This window comes from Littorina saxatilis, linkage group LG4, assembly GCF_037325665.1.
Source record: "Littorina saxatilis isolate snail1 linkage group LG4, US_GU_Lsax_2.0, whole genome shotgun sequence".
Lineage (NCBI taxonomy): Eukaryota > Metazoa > Mollusca > Gastropoda > Littorinimorpha > Littorinidae > Littorina > Littorina saxatilis.
In genome coordinates this window covers 2,212,596-2,234,746 of record NC_090248.1, presented here as the reverse complement: position 1 = coordinate 2,234,746, position 22,151 = coordinate 2,212,596, and the positions used below count along the sequence as shown (strand labels likewise).

The window sequence follows — 22,151 nt, the reverse complement described above, 5'->3', positions numbered from 1 at the left end:
GCACTTGTTCACACGAATGGGACATTTTCAGTATACATGCATGTACAACACACTTTGCTCTCTGTGTTTTAAAACCCTTTTTCTTCTCTTTCTTCAGTGTCTGGGACATGTGCTTCAGTCCAGACGGCAACAAGCTGATCGTGGCAGCGGGCAACAGAGTGTTGGTGTACGATGCGAACGATGGCACCATGGTGCAGCCCCTAAAGGGACACAAAGAAACAGTGTACTGCGTGGCATATGCAAAAGATGGCAAGCGATTTGCTTCAGGGTCCGCGGATAAAAGTGTCATCATTTGGACAAACAAACTGGAGGGCATTCTCAAGTATACGTAAGTCAATGTCCGTCTTCTCGGGATGGAGACAAGATATAGTCTGCTTTATGTGTGTGGTGTACGTTTGAGAGAGAAAGAGAGAGATGAGATAATAAAGGATTTACTTTTCATTGATTGAATAATTGATAGGTTCCAACGGTGATTATTTTAACCAGAAACTGTAAGCTCACCTGCTCAGCGGCCAACCCAACCAAACCTCGTACCTGTTATTCCCCTCTCTCTCCCCACTCCCATCCTACCTGTCCCCCCCCCAACCCCATCTCCCAAATGCTACCTTTTCAGCTTACAAAGAGATGCTTGGAACCATTACCTATTTATAGTGTGTTTTCTTGTTACATGGCTTTTTCAGTTTAAATTGTTGTTCTTGTCTAATTAACTCGGAATGATAAAATTATTTTCCTGGATGTTGCAGACACAACGACGCCATCCAGTGCATGGCCTACAACCCCGTCAACCATCAGCTGGCCAGCTGTGCCGTCGGTGATTTCGGTCTGTACCTTACGTACACACATTAATGTTACAAATGTAAAGTTGTACAGTAGAACCCCCCCTTTTAGGACCTCCAAAAGTCTAAGAAAATCAGTTCTTGAAAAATAGGGAGTCTTAAAATGTGGGTAATTTTACAGAAAGTCTGAGAAAACACGATCTTGAATAGGAGGGGGGTCTGAAAATGGGGGTTCCACTGTACCTGGAATGTGAGGACACCTCCCTTGAAAGAACATCTTCTGGTGTCCCTGTCTCCTGTCCCTAATAATCAGGCATGGTACTCTTCCGCCGATTGGTGGAAATCCGCCGAAAACGAAAAAAAAAATAATAATAAAATAATAATAATTAAAAAAAAAAAAAAAAAAAATTAAAAAAATTTTTTTTTTTTTAAATAAATCCGCCCATTCACTTGAGATTATTATTTTTTACTTATATCCCTCTCAGCTTCAAGGAGAGGGCACTAAACACATTTGAATTAGTAAAAAGTCGTCAGCTTCAATGGGGCGTTGCCCCCTGACCCCCACAAAGGGCGCTGCCCCTTGATCCCGCCAGGGGGCCTAAGCGCCCCCCTGGACCCCCGGCTTTATTTCAGCTGAAACTGCCATTCCTTCAGTACCATGCCTAATAATATAAAAGCTGTCATGACAGGCCGACTGCAATATAGGGACACTTAACATTTGACCTTGTTCCAAGGGTGTCCTTTCAGCACAAGTGCCACTGTAAATATATTTTATGAATGAGTAAAGGACTTCTTCAGTAATTCTGTTTAAAGAAAGGGATTGTGTTGAGACCATGAGAGGAGGGGAAAAGTTGTGTTGATCAAAAAGTTGAGTGTGCTGTCACACTTGGTCTACATCTCCCAACAAACAACAAAAGAAGAGGAATTTACATTGCATATATATGATAAATATACACAGACAAGATGCATCACATGTTATCTCTCTCTGAGTCATTGTTTAACTTTTAGTACAAAAAGAAGGAGATTGAGAATAAGGGGGAGATAGATGAATCGGAGACAATCAGGCAGAATTTAATTTGAAGATTTTTAAGGAAGCCATATCTTGACAATGTTGTTTCAAATGAAACTGGTCTCTTTTTTTTCTCTATATTTTTTTAGTTCACAAGAGAAGCACATGCACTGTTCCTGTAGTCTAGAATACTGTAACCTTCGTTTAGCAATACAACTTTAAAATGAAACAACAGTTTGACATATTATTGTGTTAAAACAAAATGACATTTGTGTTTGACAGGCCTGTGGTCCCCGGAGCAGAAGTCAGTGTCCAAGCACAAGGTGAGCAGTCGCATCACATGCTGCAGCTGGACCAACGATGGACAGTACCTGGCGCTGGGCCTCTACAACGGACTGGTCAGCATCCGCAACAAGGTACAACACTACCTCTCTCTCTGCTCTCGTTCTTTGGTTTCCGAGGACAGTCAAAGCTGCCCTGGCAACCACCTCTTTATATTTACCACCAGCCCACAACAGCCATCCAAAAGAATTCCCGACGAGTTTGTTTCTGTGCAACTCACCTTTCTACAGCTACCACTTTCAATTGGCTGGTCAAGATAGACAGGCTTGACGCTGGTCAAGATAGACAGGCTTGACGCTGGTCAAGATAGACAGGCTGGTCAAGATCGACAGGCTGGTCAAGATAGACAGGCTGGTCAAGATAGACAGGCTGGTCAAGATAGACAGGCTTGACGCTGGTCAAGATAGACAGGCTGGTCAAGATAGACAGGCTTGATGCTGGTCAAGATAGACAGGCTGGTCAAGATAGACAGGCTGGTCAAGATAGACAGGCTGGTCAAGATAGACAGGCTTGACGCTGGTCAAGATAGACAGGCTGGTCAAGATAGACAGGTTGGTCAAGATAGACAGGCTTGATGCTGGTCAAGATAGACAGGCTGGTCAAGATAGACAGGCTGGTCAAGATAGACAGGCTTGACGCTGGTCAAGATAGACAGGCTGGTCAAGATAGACAGGCTGGTCAAGATAGACAGGCTGGTCAAGATAGACAGGCTGGTCAAGATAGACAGGCTGGTCAAGATAGACAGGCTTTACACTGGTCAAGATAGACAGGCTTGATGCTGGTCAAGATAGACAGGCTGGTCAAGATAGACAGGCTGGTCAAGATAGACAGGCTGGTTAAGATAGACAGGCTTGATGCTGGTCAAGATAGACAGGCTGGTCAAGATAGACAGGCTTGATGCTGGTCAAGATAGACAGGCTGGTCAAGATAGACAGGCTGGTCAAGATAGACAGGCTTGACGCTGGTCAAGATAGACAGGCTGGTCAAGATAGACAGGCTTGACGCTGGTCAAGATAGACAGGCTGGTCAAGATAGACAGGCTGGTCAAGATAGACAGGCTTGATGCTGGTCAAGATAGACAGGCTGGTCAAGATAGACAGGCTGGTCAAGATAGACAGGCTTGACTGTTGTTGTAGTTCATCTCTTTTCAGACCTCCACAAATCTCAGCTAAAAAGAGGGGGTCTAAAATGGAGGTATTTTATATCGGCTATGAACAGATTACCTGAGAAAACAGGTTCTTCAAAATGAGGGAGTCTTAGATTGGGGATCTGAAAAAGGGGGGTCGACTTCGTAACATATTTTTGGTTTTGTTCTTCAGCGGTTAGAGTTCTGTTTGAATGAGGAAGATTGACTTGAGTGTTCTTGTTCTTACATTTTTTGAAAATATCTGAACTTCTAAAATAGTGTTTGTATTTTCTCATCTGAGTAATCAGTGAGTCATAGTATTCAGTAATGTTTTGATGTGTCGCACTTTAAATTAATGTCTCTTGTTCACACTCCGCAGGTGGGAGAGGAGAAGGTGAAGGTTGAACGACCGCAAGCAACGCTGGCTCCCATCTGGTCTCTCAGTTGGAATCCAAACAAGTACGTTAGCACGGAAGTCGTTCAACTAAAATTGGGTCACTGGAGGAGAGACATTGGTCTCTTACCAGTACTATGCGCACTGCATTTGGGTTCTATTTCTATTACTTTGTTATCTCTGATTCTGCACTTAAAGTTGACTCGTTTCTGTCCCAGATTGCATTAGAAACCTGTGACCCAAGGATCAAAAGTCCAATGCTCTACCAACTGAGCTACCAGGCCCCCTAGTGGAATCTGACAGAAAACACTCTCAAGTTGGATGGAAATTTATAAATTAGGATTATTTTCTTGGAGACTTAATGGCATATATCATTTGTTCTAGCTTCCGTGTAAACTACTAGCAAACATATCAGCAGTGTATGATAATGTCCGAAGAAATGGTTTGGGCGGGGGTCCAACCTGCTTACTGCATAACAATAAGGAATTTGGATTTACTCACCCCAAGTTGATGAAACTACTATGATGACTGAGACTGTGACTGTGTCTTGTTAACATTTGATTTCAACAAAAGCAAAGTCGAAGTGGACAGCATGACTGCTGTGAAGAAGAAGACATGACCATATTCTGTGTTCACTGATGAGTCGTGTAATTTTTTCTTCCAGAGATGAGCCATACGATGTGTTGGCTGTGGCCGACTGGGCTCAGCGTTTGTCCTTCTACCAGCTGTCTGGAAAACAGGTGTGTGTGTCTGTGTGTGTCCATGCAGGCAGATGTGTCTGTCTTTACACCCCCGGTATAGGGGTGTGTATAGGTTTCGCTCGATGTGTTTGTGTTCGCATATAGATCTCAAGAATGAACGGACCGATCATCACCAAACTTGGTGAACAGGTTCTATACATTCCTGAGACGGTCCTTACAAAAATTGGGACCAGTCAAACACACGGTTAGGGAGTTATTGGTGGATTAAAATTATACAAGGACTTATAGAGGCACATATTAATGGTCAAAGGGAAATAACCATTCTCACTGCCACCAACTGAGAAGGTTATTTCCCTTTGACGGGGGTGTTTTTCCTACCTCGGAGGAATTTCTTTGTATATGTGTCTTTTTCTTTCAATCAGTACCTCATTATTTCTGTGCTTCCTTCATTAGATTATGTGAAGAATCATGCCTGTCACCAAGCTTTTGTACTGTAGTGTTGAGTTAGAAGTCAGAACCCCCTGTTCTAAAACCTCCAAACATCTTAGAAGATCAGGTCTTAATAAGGCAGGGAGTCTTGAAATAGAGGTAGACATACATAGGTCCTGAACAGAGAATCTAAAAAAAAAGATTGGTCTTAAAAAAGGTGTTTGATTGTATTAGTATCATATCAGGCAGCATCTTGTGTTATAAGCACAGTGTTCATTCCCGCGCTTATTTACACTACTGAAGAAAAAAACTGTCGGCCCTATTCCACATTCTCCTGCTCATACTGCCTTAATGTAACCTCCCATTGAGAAAGATCATACTCTGTTTGCATACTCTCTCTGAGAACTTCTGCAAAGACTCGTCCTCTTAACCCTGTTTGTGTTTCAGATCGGCAAAGACCGAGCGCTTGGTTACGACCCGACCTGCCTCAACTGGTTCTCCAAGGGAGAGTATGTGGTGCTAGGGGGAGCTAACAAGCAGTGCACTCTTCACACAAAGGAGGGAGTAAAGCTGGGCATCGTCGGGGAACAGATGTCTTGGGTCTGGTGCTGTGCCGTCAAACCCGACTCCAACTATGTGGTCAGTGAAATGTTTCAACTTTTTTGCTTTGAACTAAGAGTCAAACTGTTTGATTGGTACCCGCTCCACTGATACCGCGTTGTGAAAAAAATCGTCGATGTGTGGCCACTCGGCAAATCCCGCGCGACGCACAAAACGGCCTGCGGCGCATAGAGCGTAAAACGGCGTCCAAGTCTGGACAGGGCAAACCCCAGCTCTTGGGACTGGCAGACATATTTTTCTTTCGAACATCAAGATTTGCGGCATCACTCGGGCTGAGACTTTGAAGCGTAGCTATTTGAATGCAGAAACAGTAGAATAAGAAGAGTTTGGTTGGTTGATTGATTGATTGATAATTTGTCAACAGGAGGTCGGTTTGATGTGAACAAGAAATCATACTTATTGGTTGAGTGATGGATTAAAGGATTGAGTGAGTGAGTGATAGATTAAATGATTGATTGATTGAGCTATTACTTATGTCAACAGGCAATGGCGTTGATTTGAACAAGAAATCACCCTGATTTGTTGAGGGAAGGATTGATTGATTTTGTCAACAGGAGGTTGATTGGTTGTCATAAGAAAGTAATCACATTTATTCATTGTTTGACTTTTTCGATCGATTGATTGATAGAGATATGAACAAGAAATGACATTGATTAGTTGAGTGAATAATGAATTAATCGATGGATTGACATGATCGGTGTATAGAGGTGTTGATGTTGTCTCCAGGCGGTGGGGTGTCAGGATGGAACCCTGGCGTACTACCAGCTGATGTTCAGCACGGTGCACGGCCTGTACAAAGACCGCTACGCCTACAGGGACAACATGACCGACGTCATCATCCAGCACCTCATCACCGACCAGAAAGGTACAGTGAAACCACCCATTAACACCCACCAATCGGGCTTTGTTACTGAAAATAAATAATAACAAGAAATTCCTCCGAGGTAGGAAAAACACCCCCGTCAAAGGGAAATAACCTTCTCAGTTGGTGGCAGTGAGAATGGTTATTTCCCTTTGACCATGAATATGTCCCTCTATAAGTCCTTGTATAATTTTAATCCACCAATAACTCCCTAACCGTGTGTTTGACTGGTCCCAATTTTTGTAAGGACCGTCTCAGGAATGTATAGAACCTGTTCACCAAGTTTGGTGACGATCGGTCCGTTCATTCTTGAGATCTGTATGCGAACACAAACACACAAACACACAAACAAACAAACACATCGACCGAATCCTATACACACCCCTATACCGGGGGTGTAAATATAAGGAGGAAAATGTTTATAAGAGAAGACAACACACAATATTATGAGCTGTGAAGAACTTATCTCTTGGTACATGCTATGAATTAAGAGACCTGACGCGTGTTTCTTTCAGGCGAGATATCTTTCGGCTAGCCGCTCGCGGAGCTAGGAGGCGAGAATGTCTATGAAACGGTTTAGTGGCTAGCTACGTAAGAATTACACACCATTGGTTGATACCGAAAAGGTTGTCTGCACTGGTCGGTAAACAACCATGGACAGCCAATCGGATTGACAGCTGCGTGGCCGCCATGTTTTCTCGTCAAGCGAGCAAGCCGAAAGCTACCTAGCGTTCGAGGCGAGAATCCTTGCGTCACTGGCGGCGAGATGTGCCCAAGAAACGGTAGTTCCTCACTCCACTGGCCTGTAAGAAACAGACGACTGAATAGGCCAGGCAATTCATGTTCTTTGTTTTATAATGTATCATGATGTTTTATTCAGAACATACTGGTAGACTTGCTCTGCAATACTTTCGCCCACATTTATTTCGAGCGGTGAGATTTTCACAGGGAGTGGTCATCCTTGCTTCGGTACATATTTTACGAATATTTTATCTTCTGTGAGTAAACATGTGGATTTTTATCTTGTAGGCAGTTAAAAATTACATTTATTGACTCTAGTTTTAATAAATCTGTTATCAATTTTTTTGCATTCAGTGAGAATCAAGTGCAGAGACCTGGTGAAGAAGATTGCCATCTACAGAAACAGACTGGCGGTAAGTATTTTACAAAATTGTGTAAGTAACTAAGAGTTCTGTTCACTTGATGCTATTATGAGGCATATGCTAAAATTTGGCTTTGTAGAAAATGTTGCAATTTTTCTCATATGTGGGCATGTAAGTGTGTGTGTGTGTGTTTCTGTGTGTGAGTGTGTGTTTCTGTGTGTGAGTGTGTGTGTTTCTGTGTGCGTGTGTGTGTGTTTCTGTGTGTGAGTGTGTGTGTTTCTGTGTGCGTGTGTGTGTGCGTGAGTGTGCATATAAGTGTTTTTAAGTCTGTACATGTGTGTGTGTGTGTGCCTGTACATGATTTTCTCTGTGTGTATATGTGTCGGTGTTTGTGTGTATGCATACTTGCATGACTAGATGAGAAGGGAATTTAACCTGAGTATGTGTGGTAAGAATTTACAAACTGTTACAGGTGCAGCTACCCGACTGTCTGTGTATGTGTAATAAGAATTTGAATTGACCTCAGAGCATGGTATGAATGTACAATTGTTATATATACCGTTACAGGTGCAGCTACCTGACAGGATTGTGGTGTACGAGCTGTACTCAGAGGACCTGGCGGACATGCACTACCGGGTCAAAGAGAAGATCAACAAGAAGTTTGAGTGTAACCTGCTGGTGGTCTGCTCCAGTAACATCATCCTCTGTCAGGTAACATCATCCTCTGTCAGGTAACATCATCCTCTGTCAGGTAACATCATCCTCTGTCAGGTAACATCATCCTCTGTCAGGTAACATCATCCTCTGTCAGGTAACATCATCCTCTGTCAGGTGACATCATCCTCTGTCAGGTAACATCATCCTCTGTCAGGTAACATCATCCTCTGTCAGGTAACATCATCCTCTGTCAGGTAACATCATCCTCTGTCAGGTGACATCATCCTCTGTCAGGTGACATCATCCTCTGTCAGGTGACATCATCCTCTGTCAGGTAACATCATCCTCTGTCAGGTAACATCATCCTCTGTCAGGTAACATCATCCTCTGTCAGGTAACATCATCCTCTGTCAGGTAACATCATCCTCTGTCAGGTAACATCATCCTCTGTCAGGTAACATCATCCTCTGTCAGGTAACATCATCCTCTGTCAGGTAACATCATCCTCTGTCAGGTAACATCATCCTCTGTCAGGTAACATCATCCTCTGTCAGGTAACATCATCCTCTGTCAGGTAACATCATCCTCTGTCAGGTAACATCATCCTCTGTCAGGTAACATCATCCTCTGTCAGGTAACATCATCCTCTGTCAGGTAACATCATCCTCTGTCAGGTAACATCATCCTCTGTCAGGTAACATCATCCTCTGTCAGGTAACATCATCCTCTGTCAGGTGACATCATCCTCTGTCAGGTGACATCATCCTCTGTCAGGTGACATCATCCTCTGTCAGGTGACATCATCCTCTGTCAGGTGACACTTGTGTCTTTTCTTCTTCTGTGGAAGTTGGACTTTTCTTGAGGAGGGTGGGGGGTGAGTTTTTTTTTTTAAGGGTTGTTTTTTTATGCAGAAGAGGGAAATCATTTTTTCTTCTTTTATGCAGAAGCAGACCTGTGCACATCTACGGTTTATTCGTAATTTCTCCGATTTTTATATGCAGAATACGGTGCTACGGATTTTTAATTAAAATTCCGAAATTCCGATGTTTTACTCACACACAAAAAATTGTATTTTTTTTCTGTTTAAAAAAGACGTTTTCCGATTTACCGGAAGCACGCGTGTTCTCAGCATTGAGTCTTTGTTCTTAGACTTAGTTCGTCCAGCGTCTGCGTGGCAACTTGTGATTGAAGTGAAACATGAAAAAGAAAAAAAGAGTGCGAGATTCAGATAGTGAAGAGGAGACACCAGCTCTGTCACCAAAGAAGAAGAAAACGGCACAACAGTGCTGGAAGTCCAGTTATTCTCAAGACAACCTGGAGATCGTAAAATCCAGCAAAGGAGGTGTGCTTTGTGAGCAGAATTATGTCTTGAACTGTCGTTACAGCTTACTACTGAAAAATTTTAAAAACTACTGAAATTTGGTTTGTTTACTACTGATGAGCGTTTTGAGTGTGCACAGGTCTGCAGAAGCAATCAACATTGTGGTCTTAGTTTTGTGGGGAATTGTGATGAACGTTTGAGCTTGGGCGACTAGACATTTCTGTTCTGACAGAATAGGTGTGTCAAAGAAAATTTTCCATTTGAATGTAATATTTAATTGGACAATAAATTGTTGTTATTGTCTTTATTGTTAATAACTTGTCTCTGTGAGAGCCAGGATTCCTAAAAGTAAGGACATACAGGTCGAAAAATGACTAGCAGTCACTGAGATAACTGGGGTTGTGTAAAAAGACCAGATGGATCTGTGAAGGTTTTCACTACACAATGGTTTACACACAATGAACAGTGTATCATGAATTGTGTGTGGTTACATGAGAAGCGACTGCAGTGCCTGTCATTCCAAGGGGTCAAGGAGAGACAGTGTATCATGAACTGTGTGTGGTTACAGGAGAAGCGACTGCAGTGCCTGTCGTTCCAAGGGGTCAAGGAGAGACAGTGTATCATGAATTGTGTGTGGTTACAGGAGAAGCGACTGCAGTGCCTGTCATTCCAAGGGGTCAAGGAGAGGGAGTGGATCATGGAGTCGCTCATCCGTTACATCAAGGTCATCGGGGGGCCGGCCAGCCGTGAAGGGCTGCTGGTTGGGCTCAAGAACGGACAGGTAAGCTACCACACCCCCCACCCCCCACCCCCCCCCAATTTCACTTTCCCCCACTCTCCACTTGATGTTTAAATTGCTTTCTCCTAATTACCAGTAGCATATAGTGTAATGCGCTGTACAGCGAAAGAAATTTGTTGTTGGTTCTCTTCTTGTTCCATCTCTTTGTATGCTAGAAGATGTCTGTACCTTAATTTGTAAGAGGAGCTATGTACCTTTATTTATTTGACTCCTATTTCAGAGCAGCTCTCTACAGCATATTACCACAGCCCCCCCCCCAGTGAGAAAGTCAGTCCGGCCGTCAGCAAGTGTTTCAGCCTGTCAGTCAGACAGACAGTCATTTAATCAATCAATTTGTCAATCAATCAATCAATCAATCAAACGATCGATCGATCACTCACTCAGTCAATTGCTTGCTCCCCTGTGTGCAGATCCTGAAGATCTTTGCGGACAACGCGTTCCCCATGCTGTTGCTGAAGCAGAACACGTCGGTGCGCTGTCTGGACCTCAGCTGTAGCCGCGCCAAGCTGGCCGTGGTGGACGAACACAACATATGTCTCGTCTACGACCTCGCCACCAAGGATCTGCTCTTCCAGGTAATAATGAGGTGGAGGATGATGATGTAGTAATCATACCAAGCTTACAAGCACACTATCTGTTTGGTGTATGATCTGTAGTAATCATACCAAGCTTACAAGCACACTATCTGTCTGGTGTATGATCTGTAGTAATCATACCAAGCTTACAAGCACACTATCTGTCTGGTGTATGATCTGTAGTAATCATACCAAGCTTACAAGCACACTATCTGTCTGGTGTATGATCTGTAGTAATCATACCAAGCTTACAAGCACACTATCTCTCTGGTGTATGATCTGTAGTAATCATACCAAGCTTACAAGCACACTATCTGTCTGGTGTATGATCTGTAGTAATCATACCAAGCTTACAAGCACACTATCTGTCTGGTGTATGATCTGTAGTAATCATACCAAGCTTACAAGCACACTATCTGTCTGGTGTATGATCTGAAAAAATTGCTTCCTTTTGTGGAGTGTGCTAAAAATGAAAAGACCTGTTTGAGTGTGTTTTGATTGTGTTAGTGATTCTGTATTTCTTGTTTATTCAGGAGCCTAACGCCAACAGCGTGGCATGGAACACTAGCTATGAGGACATGCTGTGTTTCTCTGGCAACGGAATGCTCAACATCAAGGCCAGCAACTTCCCCGTCCACCAACAAAAACTGCAGGTACACAAAAACTGTTCTCACAGTTGGAGTCATCCTCCCTCTGACCTCAACAGACTGTAGTTATTGTTTCATTGGCAATGGACAAATCTTGCAGACAATTTAACCATATGCCAACTTGTTTGTCAGACAGTGTCACATTCCTGAAGAAGTGATGTGTGTGGCAAACGCTGTGAAACAAAAAGATCAGAAATAAACTAAGAATAAATGAAATAACAAACGAGAAAGAATGAACATTAGCAAGACTGTATTTACAGATAGAAATGAAGACTTCCTAAACCTAACTTTGAAAGGATAGCCTACCGAAAGAATTACGTTTTACTGAAAGCAAAGAACACAAAATATGAAAATAGAGGAGTTGTCTAACCTACATATTCTACTACATACCCCCAGTACACATTTACACCATACGCCTGCACTAACACTTGTGACAGACAGAATTGTCTCTGTATGTGAATGGTACTTTGGGTGTATGATTTAGGGAACTGCACAGTCCTGACTATTTGCGTTTTTCAGGGCTTCGTGGTTGGCTTCACGGGCTCCAAGATTTTCTGTCTACACGTGTACGCCATGTCGTCCGTGGACGTGCCGCAGTCGGCCCCCATGTACCAGTACCTGGAGAAAAAGATGTTCAGGTCAGTGTCAGAGTTACATTGCATCCGGTGTATTTGGACAGAAAATGGTAGTCAGCAGCTCTAAAGGAACAGAGAAAAAGTGTGCTAATACTTATGTTTAGACTGTAAGGGTAAAGGCCTTTCTTAAATGGTCAACGCATAAAGTTTGAAAAGGCCTGAATTTAAGAAAAGACAAATACAGTATCTGATAATAGGGTGTATGAAATATTGAAAAACGTCATTCTCCTTCTACACAAAAGGGTGTCGCTACCAGTTTCGTTTCAATTATTGTGACAATAGTTTGTTTAAAGGCCCTGGATGTCAGAAATCTTGCAGATGGTCCAGACAACGCATGGGGTGAAAACAATCTGTTCTCTACCCACAGAGATGCGTACAAGGTTGCGTGTCTGGGCGTGACGGAGGGAGACTGGGAGGTGTTGGCCCATGAGGCTCTGGAGAGTCTCGACTTCGACACCGCCAAGAAAGCGTTCATCCGTATCCGCGACCTCCGCTACCTGGAGCTCATCCATGGCATTGAGGTAGGTGGAGGGGTGTAGAAGGAGGGAGTGAAGTTAAGGGGTGAGGGTTTGGGGAGGGGGGTGTGTTTTGAGGGATTGTAAGGTCTTCGAGACAGCCAGTTGATTTGGATGGGTGTGTTTGTATGCAGTTTTTACATCATGTCTGTTTGTGTGGTGAAGGAAATTGTGTGTGTTTCGTGTGTATGTGGGGTGTGTGTGTTTGTGTGTGCCTGCATGTGTGTTTGTGTAAGTGTGTTTGGTGTGTATGTGTGCGAACCTGCATGTGTGTGTTTGTCTCTCTGTTTGTCTCTCTGTTTGTCTCTCTGTTTGTCTCTCTGTTTGTCTCTCTGTTTGTCTCTCTGTTTGTCTCTCTGTTTGTCTGTCTGTTTGTCTCTCTGGGGGGTTCCACTGCATGACTGTACATGTTGGCTTATCCGCCGTGTTGTGTGTTTGTAGGAGCGCAAGAAGCGCGGTGAGACGGACAACATGGTGTTCCTGGCGGATGTTCACAGCTACCAGGGCAAGTTCGGCGAAGCGGCCAAACTCTACAAGAAAGCAAACCACGAGCAGCGCGCACTCAACATGTACACCGACCTCCGCATGTTCGACTACGCCAAGGTCAGACCCTGCACAAATGTCGCGCTGTTTTTGTTGCAGGTGGCCTGTCATGACAGGTATACTTTGGTAGAGATAATAGAAAAGGGAGGTGTCCTCTCATCGGATGGTCCACACATTACAGGTACCGCTGTACTACTAATAATAATGATAATGAAAGCTTATATAGCGCAAACCACGAAGAATCGTGCTCTCCGCACTGAACAGATTAAAAATGAATAAAACACACTCGTTTAACAGAAAAAGAAAACTATGGACAGATTTCTGTTTCTTTCTGTAATCGATTTTGAATTGTGATTGTTTTATCACTAAAGAGGTGTGAGTATTATTTCAACATTTGATTTGGATTGGTAAAATATAGTAAAAAAAATGAATTGTGTTTTCTTTTTATTTGATTTTGAATTCTAATTGTTTAGTCACTAAAGAGGTGTGAGAATCGTTTCCTACATGAGATTTATATTGGTTGTTTTTCCTTTTTCTTTTTATCCAATACTATGCCGGTACACTTTGATAGAATCTAATCCTATTTTGGGTTTGTTTTCTGACTGTTTTAGAATTTGAGGGAGAAAAATAAACAAACCTTAAAAGTCTGAATGCGGAGGGAAATTTCCTTTCAGAAAATTTGTGATGAATTATGTTTACTTAAAAAACAACCAAGTTATAAGAATGGGAATTCCAGGGAAAAAAATTGTACTTGAATCTGCATAAGTAGTCTATTTTTGCCAATCTAAAACATAAAATAACCTTATTTTTGATGTCCAAATGATAGAAATTTGTCTGGCTTTTCAGGAGGGGTCAGGCCCCAGTAAGCTTTTTTACATTTATTCAAACATACTTTCAATTAAAGAAAATAGGTTAATTAGGTACTGAGCTCATATGCTTGGCAGAGTAGGGCATGACCCGTATCAGTCTATGGGTTTTGGCTAGCTAAGCCTTACTACATGTAGTTTTGGTGATGACTGGTGTTCCATATTGATCCTTTGGTTCACGGGATGAAATTTGACCAAATGTTTTGATATTGCTTGTTTCATTTTTACATGAGTACCCTTTTACCCCAAACGTTTAACCATGGCAACAATTTGATGGTGTTGCTGTGTTCCCCAGGAGTTCATTGGGTCGGGCGACCCACAGGACAAGAAGATCCTGATGTCGAAGCAAGCCGACTGGGCCAAGAGCAGCAACGAGCCCAAGGCGGCCGCCGAGATGTACATCTCCGCTGGGGAGTACAGCAAGGCCATCGACATCATCGGTGACAACGGCTGGCCTGACATGTAGGTTCAGCCCACTTTCCTTCAATTAGTCTTGTATTCTTCATCAAAAAACAAGAATTGTAGGTTAATGAAACATTTATTGTGTACAAAACAAAACGTTACATTTACTAGTACGTCGACCCACTGGTCTTTTAGGTCAACAGCCAGACAAAGACTGATACAAATAACGAACTTATCTCAGACAGACAAAGACTGATAGAAATAATGAACTTATCTCAGAGGGACTCGTTGATCATTGCCTCGCTGGCATCTTGAAAGCGAGTTACATCCACGCTTCTAAGATAAGTTCATTATTTCTATCAGTGCTTGGCTGTCTTTCTACTTCACAGATCAGTGATTTATATTCTCTGTCCCACTGTCCAGGCTGATGGACCTCGCTCGCAAGCTGGACAAGGCTGACCGGGAGTCGCTGGGTCAGTGCGCCCGGCACATGGCGCGCTTGGAGCAATACGGCCACGCTGCTGAGGTCTACACCAAGATGGGCGACATGAAGTCTCTCATCGCCATGAGGGTGGAGGCAAAACACTGGGATGATGTGAGTTTTGGCCCCTGCATTTCTTTGAATCAGAAAACATTTAAACGTTTAGTTTAAACGTTTAGTTTTTTGAACAAGCAAGCATTCTGATTCAGATTTCTGTATTTCTTTGTTTTGTCAGGTTGAGTGTGGAGGAGGTAGTATAACTAGATCACTCAAGTCTACACCAAACTGGGGAACATCAAGCCTCTAATTGACATGAGGGTTGTAAATAGCTCAGAAGATATCATCGCTGGCTTCAAAACCAGTTGTCGCTCACGGCGTGGGTTCAATCCCCATGTTTGGCGAGGGATTTAGTTCCCAGATTCAACTTTGTGCAGACTCTCCTCGGTGTCTGAACACCCCCGTGTGCACGCATGCGTACGATAAAGATCCCAAGGTCACAGCAAAAGTCTTGGGCTTGGAAACATGAATACACACGTTCAGGAGGGGACAAAAAGGTAGCGCTGTTCTGTATGGCAGCTCGCTTTCCCCAGGGACAAAGCAGCCTGAATTTTCACTCGGAAAACCTCACAGGACTATATGAAATCGTCTCCTTATCCTGAAAGCTGATGAACACTGCGGATGTAAGTTCTGCCTTAATTATCACTTTGATTGCGTGATTGGATGCCTTTTATACTTTGTACGTTTCATGGTAGAGATATTTTTGTACTTTTCATGGTAGAGATATTTCAGTGAGTGTTAAACGTGTTACAGGCGTTCACGCTGGTGGAGAAACACCCCGAATACAAGGAGGAGGTCTACGTCCCCTACGCCCAGTGGCTGGCCGAGAACGACCGCTTTGAGGAAGCGCAGCAAGGTGGGTTGGGTTTTCTGTGGAGGGACTTTAACACTGTTTGTAAACAAAGTCAATTAACATTCTAATACTGCATATGGATTCGATTTCCCTGCCCTACCCGTACCTACCTCTGTCTGTCTGTCTTTCTTTCTCTCTCTCTCTCTCTCTCTCTCTCTCTCTCTCTCTCTCTCTCTCTCTCTCTCTCTCTCTCTCTCTCCACCCATTGCACACCGGTACGACCGAACTAAGGTGACGTTAAATTACTGTTGTGCAGCGGGTTAAAAGAATACCCTATACCTCGGAGATATACCTTCACTCGGTCTCAACGACGTCACGTGACATGTTATATGGTGGAAGAGAATGCTGTCGCTTATTTTCCTTTTGAGGATGAGGGTTCAACATGGATCGGGAACTTACAGGACAACCGCGGCTGTGCTTCCAAGTTTGGATAGTTCTTTCCGTGACTGAGCATAGTTTCAGTCTTACCGAACTCAGGGTGGAAAATAAGCGACAACATTCTCTTCCACCATATAACATGTCACGTGACGTCGTTGAGACCGAGTGAAGGTATATCTCCGAGGTATAGGGTATTCTTTCAACCCGCTGCACAACAGTAATTTATTGATACCTTAGTTCGGTCGTACCGGTGTGTAATACCTCCTCTAACACATTCTCTCTGTCTGTCTCTCTCTCTCTCTCTCTCTCTCTCTCTCTCTCTCTCTCTCTCTCTCTCTCTGTTTCTCTGTCTCTGTCTCTCTCTCTCTCTCTCTCTCTGTTTCTCTGTCTCTCTGTATGTCTCTCTCTCACTCATGTTGATCCATCTTATGGGGACAAGGTTTCACAGTTCCGTGTCATGCTCATTCATGTGTCCATGTGTGATTGTGTGTGGTTGCAGCGTTCCACAAGGCAGGACTGCAGGCAGAGGCAGTGAAGGTGTTGGAACAGCTGACGGTCAACGCCGTGGTGGAGAATCGCTTTGACGACGCTGGATACTACTTCTGGAAACTCGCCATACAGTGTCTGGACATTGCCAGGGGTACATCCCCCCCCCCCCCCCCCCCCCCCCCCCCACCACCATTTCACCCACTCTCCCCCTCCCCCCCTCATGCAGTTTCTTAACATTGCCAGAGGTACGTTGTTCTCTCTCTAACCAAGATCCCCTTCCCCCCCACCCCACATCCACCCACCCCCTACACCCCAGCCCACCCCTTTGTGTCATGTTTTTTGAAATCTCATATCTGATTGCTTTATATTATAATGCTCCTATTTTCTTGAGAGTTCGGGAAATGAAAAAAGCAGATCTGAAGATGTGAAAGAATCTTGTTTTGGAAGTAAGCCCAAAGACTTTTATAAAGAGAAAAACTATACATAACTGAGTAAAACCATAACTGAGTAAAACCATAACTGAGCAAAACCATAACTGAGCAAAACCATAACTGAGTAAATAAAACCATAACTGAGTAAAACCATAACTGAGCAAAACCATAACTGAGCAAAACCATAACTGAGTAAAACCATAACTGAGTAAAACCATAACTGAGTAAAACCATAACTGAGTAAAACCATAACTGAGTAAAACCATAACTGAGTAAAACCATAACTGAGCAAAACCATAACTGAGTAAAACCATAACTGAGTAAAACCATAACTGAGTAAAACCACAACTGAGTAAAACCATAACTGAGTAAAACCATAACTGAGTAAAACCATAACCATAACTGAGTAAAACCATAACTGAGTAAAACCATAACTGAGTAAAACCACAACTGAGTAAAACCATAACTGAGTAAAACCATAACTGAGTAAAACCATAACTGAGCAAAACCATAACTGAGTAAAACCATAACTGAGCAAAACCATAACTGAGCAAAACCATAACTGAGAAAAGATGTAACTCTGAACAACTATAACTGATCAGCTTCATTTATTTCTGATTTATTTTTGAAGCTCTACATTTGCAGAACCTTATAGTGTTTAATGAAGATATTTTTTTCCACAGATGAGCCCAAGAAGCACGATGAAATGATGGCCAAGTTCCAGGAGTTTCAGACCAAGGCTGACACCTACTACATCTATCACACTATCTACAGACACGTGGTGCGTAGCCCTTCAAGTCCTTGTCATTTCTTAACTTGTGATAGTGATCTTTTTTTCTTATTTTTTTCCCCATTTCCTAAAAAGGCATTTTTATTATATTTTAATCTTCTGGTATGTACCACTTCAAAAACAATGTTTCAACAAGCTACAGTAACGACCACGTGACAAACCAAACATGGAATTTATAGACAGGTGTTCGTTATAGAATTGTGAATTATATACAACAAAATTCGTTTCGGATCCTTTAAGATGGTCGTAATTGGCAGGTGGTTGTTATCGAAAGGTGATCGCGGGGGCAGGTTTGACCGTAGAACAGTATTTCAAATGTGTCACATTGCGTGAAAAGCATCTTCTGAAGCTTTCTGGTTCACTCTCAGCAGTTACCGTTCAACGGTAATGATTGTTCTGCTTCAAGAGAGTTAATAGTATGTAAAATACATGTTTCCAACAAGATACAGGAGTGTTCTGTATGAAGGACGTAGAATATAAGCAGAGTTTGTTGTTTTTAGGTGACCCCAAAGAAGGTTTGTATTTACATTGTGAGGGTGAAGCTTGATGGTGGAGAAGGGTGTGTGTTTAAAAGCAGGTTTTGGGGGAAGCTTTTTGGACAAGGATGGAGTGCTTTGGTCTTTCAATATGAGTTACAATACTTAGGCCAAAAAAAAAAAAGGTCTGTTTACGGTAACATAGGCCAAAAAAATAGGGTCGATAGGTGGGAATTTTTGGTTTTTTTTTTTTTTCTCCAAAAAACCATATTTTTACGTTATTTTGCAAAAAAAAACTTTTTTTTTTTTTTTTTTTTTTTTTTTTACCCCAATGCCAAAAAAAAGTCTAGGGTCGCGCGAAAAACATAGGGTCGGTCGGGTTACCGTAAACAGACTATTTTTTTTGTGTGCCTTATAATGTTTTGCCAGGGGAGTTACATTATTCAAAGTTTGTTCAGAGAGAGTTTTGACCGTCTTGACCATGCCTTGGATACTGTTTATAGCATTTGAAAAATGTAAACAATAAAACAAATTATTCAACATCTATCAGCTCGTCCAATGCTTTCAGATTGTGTTAATGATAGGAATCTTCAGAAGCTTCAAGTTACAGTAAAATATTTATCATTCTTTTCATACGATATGCAAAGCAGGCCATGCATGGGACATAGGACCACATTCTGATCTAATCATCAGATCTGCAAAGCAGGCCATGCATGGGATGTAGGACCACATTCTGATCTAATCATCAGATATGGAAGCAGGCCATGCATGGGATGTAGGACCACATTCTGATCTAATCATCAGATATGGAAGCAGGCCATGCATGGGATGTAGGACCACATTCTGATCTAATCATCAGATATGCAAAGCAGGCCATGCATGGGATGTAGGACCACATTCTGATCTAATCATCAGATATGCAAAGCAGGCCATGCATGGGATGTAGGACCACATTCTGATCTAATCATCAGATATGCAAAGCAGGCCATGCATGGGATGTAGGACCACATTCTGATCTAATCATCAGATATGCAAAGCAGGCCATGCATGGGATGTAGGACCACATTCTGATCTAATCATCAGATATGGAAGCAGGCCATGCATGGGATGTAGGACCACATTCTGATCTAATCATCAGATATGCAAAGCAGGCCATGCATGGGATGTAGGACCACATTCTGATCTAATCATCAGATATGCAAAGCAGGCCATGCATGGGATGTAGGACCACATTCTGATCTAATCATCAGATATGGAAGGATATTGAATATGAAGTTATTTGCGGTTAACGGGGTAAGGGAGAAAGGATTGTTTCTTTTGTTGTTGGTGTAACTGCTGGTGGTGTTATCGTTTTGGACTGAGCCAGCAAAAGGGAGTGGCAGTTTGTTATCTGAAGACTTTTTGTGCGAGAGAAAATTATTCAAGTTATAGTCAATGTCACAATTTTACAATAAAATGCATGTAATGTATTCAGAAAGGATGGTTGCCATAATTGTAACAAATAAAAACAGGAGTAAGATGGGTAACAATCTTAACTGCATCATTTGACTTGAATGGTTAATACAGACAATTGCTCAACAGCTCTGATTTAATAGAAATGTTGCTATTGCAGTGTTATGTCTTTATCTGTGACTACTGTTACTGTTATCACCTACGCACTAAACTGTCATCATTTAAAAACATTGACACATTCATTATGACCGAGGGCCTGGTAGCTCAGTTGATAGAGTACTGGACTTGTGATCCACGGAGGTGCAGATTCATGTTCCACCCTCGTAAAATATCTTGGTCACTCTAGTGCAGGTGGCTGATTACAGCTAAACACACCGCGACTCTTCTTGCTGTTAGCTTTCCACTGGGAGGAAGCGACCCGAATTTCTCAGGGATGGAATAATGAAGTAACAAACAAACCTGTTTACCACTACGATTTGGGCGTATTTTGTACGCCAAATTATTATCGGTAGGACAATACACGACACACGCACAAAATACGACTAAGAAAAAGTCTAGAATATGTTTTCCAGCGTTGGTGTGCTGATTACGGGATGGTACAACTAATACCGGTTTCGGTCGAAGGGAGATAACCATGACAGCGAGTCTTCAGCTGTGGAAACCTCGTTCAGTTGTTGGCACGTGCGATCGTCTGGACAATCGTGGCAAAATGAAGCGGGAAAATATGCCAGTTTTGGATGACTGTACCAAGTCTAAACAGCAGAAGCAGCAGATTTTCTTGGAGAAATATAAGAAAGAGCCAGGAATTGTGGAGTCTACTGTGGGAAAAAGTCATGCACACTGCAAGCAAAGCAAATCCTGCCAGAAGAAAAGGCTGTAGTCCGTGCTGAAGCAATGTTTTCTGAGATGATTGTAAAAATGAATTTGCCACTGCCAACCGCAGATGTTATTTCACGAACTTCATCTTTTCATTATCAATCTGTTTGGAAAACACTGGTTATAATGCTACATACTGACAGGTAAATAAAATTGTTTTATCCCTGTTGTATTGGAAGGAGTTAAATTCTGAAGGTGTTCACAAGACATGCTATTCTTACACAAACACGTTTGCACCCACGCGTACATTTTCCCTAGCTTGCAAAGTACACCAACTTTTTGGAAAATACACAACTTTTTGGGAAAGTACTCTTGACTCTGGTTTATGGTAAACAGGTCTGAACAAAGAATTGTGCTGTATCATCTACGATTCTTTCTGTCCACAGATTGAGCCGTTCACGTCGGTGTTGCCGGAGGGACTGTTCAACATGTCGCGATTCTTGCTGCACTGCATGGAGGAGGGCACTCCGCGTGGCGTCTCTAAGGCGTATCCTTGGCTGCTGCTGTCATGAAATGTATTGCCAGTAGGGGAGTGAGGGAATAGTTTATGTCATGAAATGTATTGCCAGTAGGGGAGTGAGGGAATAGTTTATGGGCCAAAGAGAGGGGAGGGGGCAGGGGGGAATAAGATCAGATTTTTATATAGTCCTGTGAGGTTACGGCATTATTACGTGTATTCGTTTTTCCGAGCCCCGAGACTTTTGCTCTGAACTTGGGTTCTTAATCATGCGCATGTGTGCACAAAGGAGTGTTCGGACACTGAGAAGAATCTGCACAAACTTTACTCTGGGAAATAAATCCATTGCCAAACTGGGGAATTGCCGATAGCGACAACTGGTTTTGCAGCCAGCAGCGCTACCGACTGAGCTAAAAGAGATTAGTGGGCTGGGAGGTTGGTGGGAAGCTTTTTTAATTCTGTGTTTAATGAAGATACATTCAATATAATGTGCTGAGAAGGAAAAAGTCTTTCCATGAGTAGTTTTTTAACACACTATGTGACGGTGAATCACAAACCATCTAAAGCGTTAATAAAACAGAAACAGTGACAATTCACCTCTTTTGTTTTTGCAATTTTCTTCTTCCATCTTTTTCTTTGTTGTGCACTCAAACCTTGACTCGGGAGGTTTGACAATATATAGCTGTATATCAGAACAATATTTAGCTGTATATCAGAAGTCATAACTGAGCTGGAGATCTTCTCCTAATAGCAGGTTATCTTCAGATTGTACGTTACCATTTCAAAACCAATGAAAACAGTTTCTTAACCCAAGCATAGCTCGACACTGTACACACTGGCCAAGCAGAGCAAAAACCTGGGTGCGTACAAGCTGGCGCGTCACGCCTTTGAGGCGCTGCAGAACCTGCGAATCCCATCACGCTTCCAGGACGCCGTCGACCTTGGCTCTCTCTCAATCCGCGCCAAGCCTTTCCAGGACTCGGAAGTAAGACATAAGACATAAGATTTTATTACGACCACGTGCAGTACACATGAATGTTGCTTGGTTTGCGTACATTCAATACATAATACATTCCAACACAACAACC

General features: G+C 42.7%; 1 protein-coding gene across 3 annotated transcripts in view; it reads left to right on the top strand.

The window, feature by feature from the left end:
- Positions 1–22,151, top strand: part of LOC138963773 (intraflagellar transport protein 122 homolog) — a 336,636-nt gene that overhangs the window by 629 nt on the left and 313,856 nt on the right. For all 3 annotated transcript variants that reach the window (XR_011454900.1, XM_070335625.1, XM_070335626.1), the window contains exons 2-23: positions 98–328; positions 744–820; positions 2,068–2,201; positions 3,633–3,712; positions 4,312–4,387; positions 5,225–5,416; positions 6,125–6,263; positions 7,356–7,414; positions 7,931–8,074; positions 9,985–10,122; positions 10,551–10,715; positions 11,249–11,368; positions 11,882–12,000; positions 12,365–12,518; positions 12,954–13,115; positions 14,217–14,383; positions 14,747–14,918; positions 15,615–15,717; positions 16,592–16,732; positions 17,696–17,793; positions 20,993–21,093; positions 21,883–22,048. Coding sequence is in view for 2 of the 3 variants with exons in the window: in XM_070335625.1 (XP_070191726.1) it covers positions 98–328; positions 744–820; positions 2,068–2,201; positions 3,633–3,712; positions 4,312–4,387; positions 5,225–5,416; positions 6,125–6,263; positions 7,356–7,414; positions 7,931–8,074; positions 9,985–10,122; positions 10,551–10,715; positions 11,249–11,368; positions 11,882–12,000; positions 12,365–12,518; positions 12,954–13,115; positions 14,217–14,383; positions 14,747–14,918; positions 15,615–15,717; positions 16,592–16,732; positions 17,696–17,793; positions 20,993–21,093; positions 21,883–22,048 (2,938 nt within the window). In the remaining variant the exon portion in view is untranslated. The remainder of the gene's footprint in view (positions 1–97; positions 329–743; positions 821–2,067; positions 2,202–3,632; positions 3,713–4,311; positions 4,388–5,224; positions 5,417–6,124; positions 6,264–7,355; positions 7,415–7,930; positions 8,075–9,984; positions 10,123–10,550; positions 10,716–11,248; positions 11,369–11,881; positions 12,001–12,364; positions 12,519–12,953; positions 13,116–14,216; positions 14,384–14,746; positions 14,919–15,614; positions 15,718–16,591; positions 16,733–17,695; positions 17,794–20,992; positions 21,094–21,882; positions 22,049–22,151) is intronic.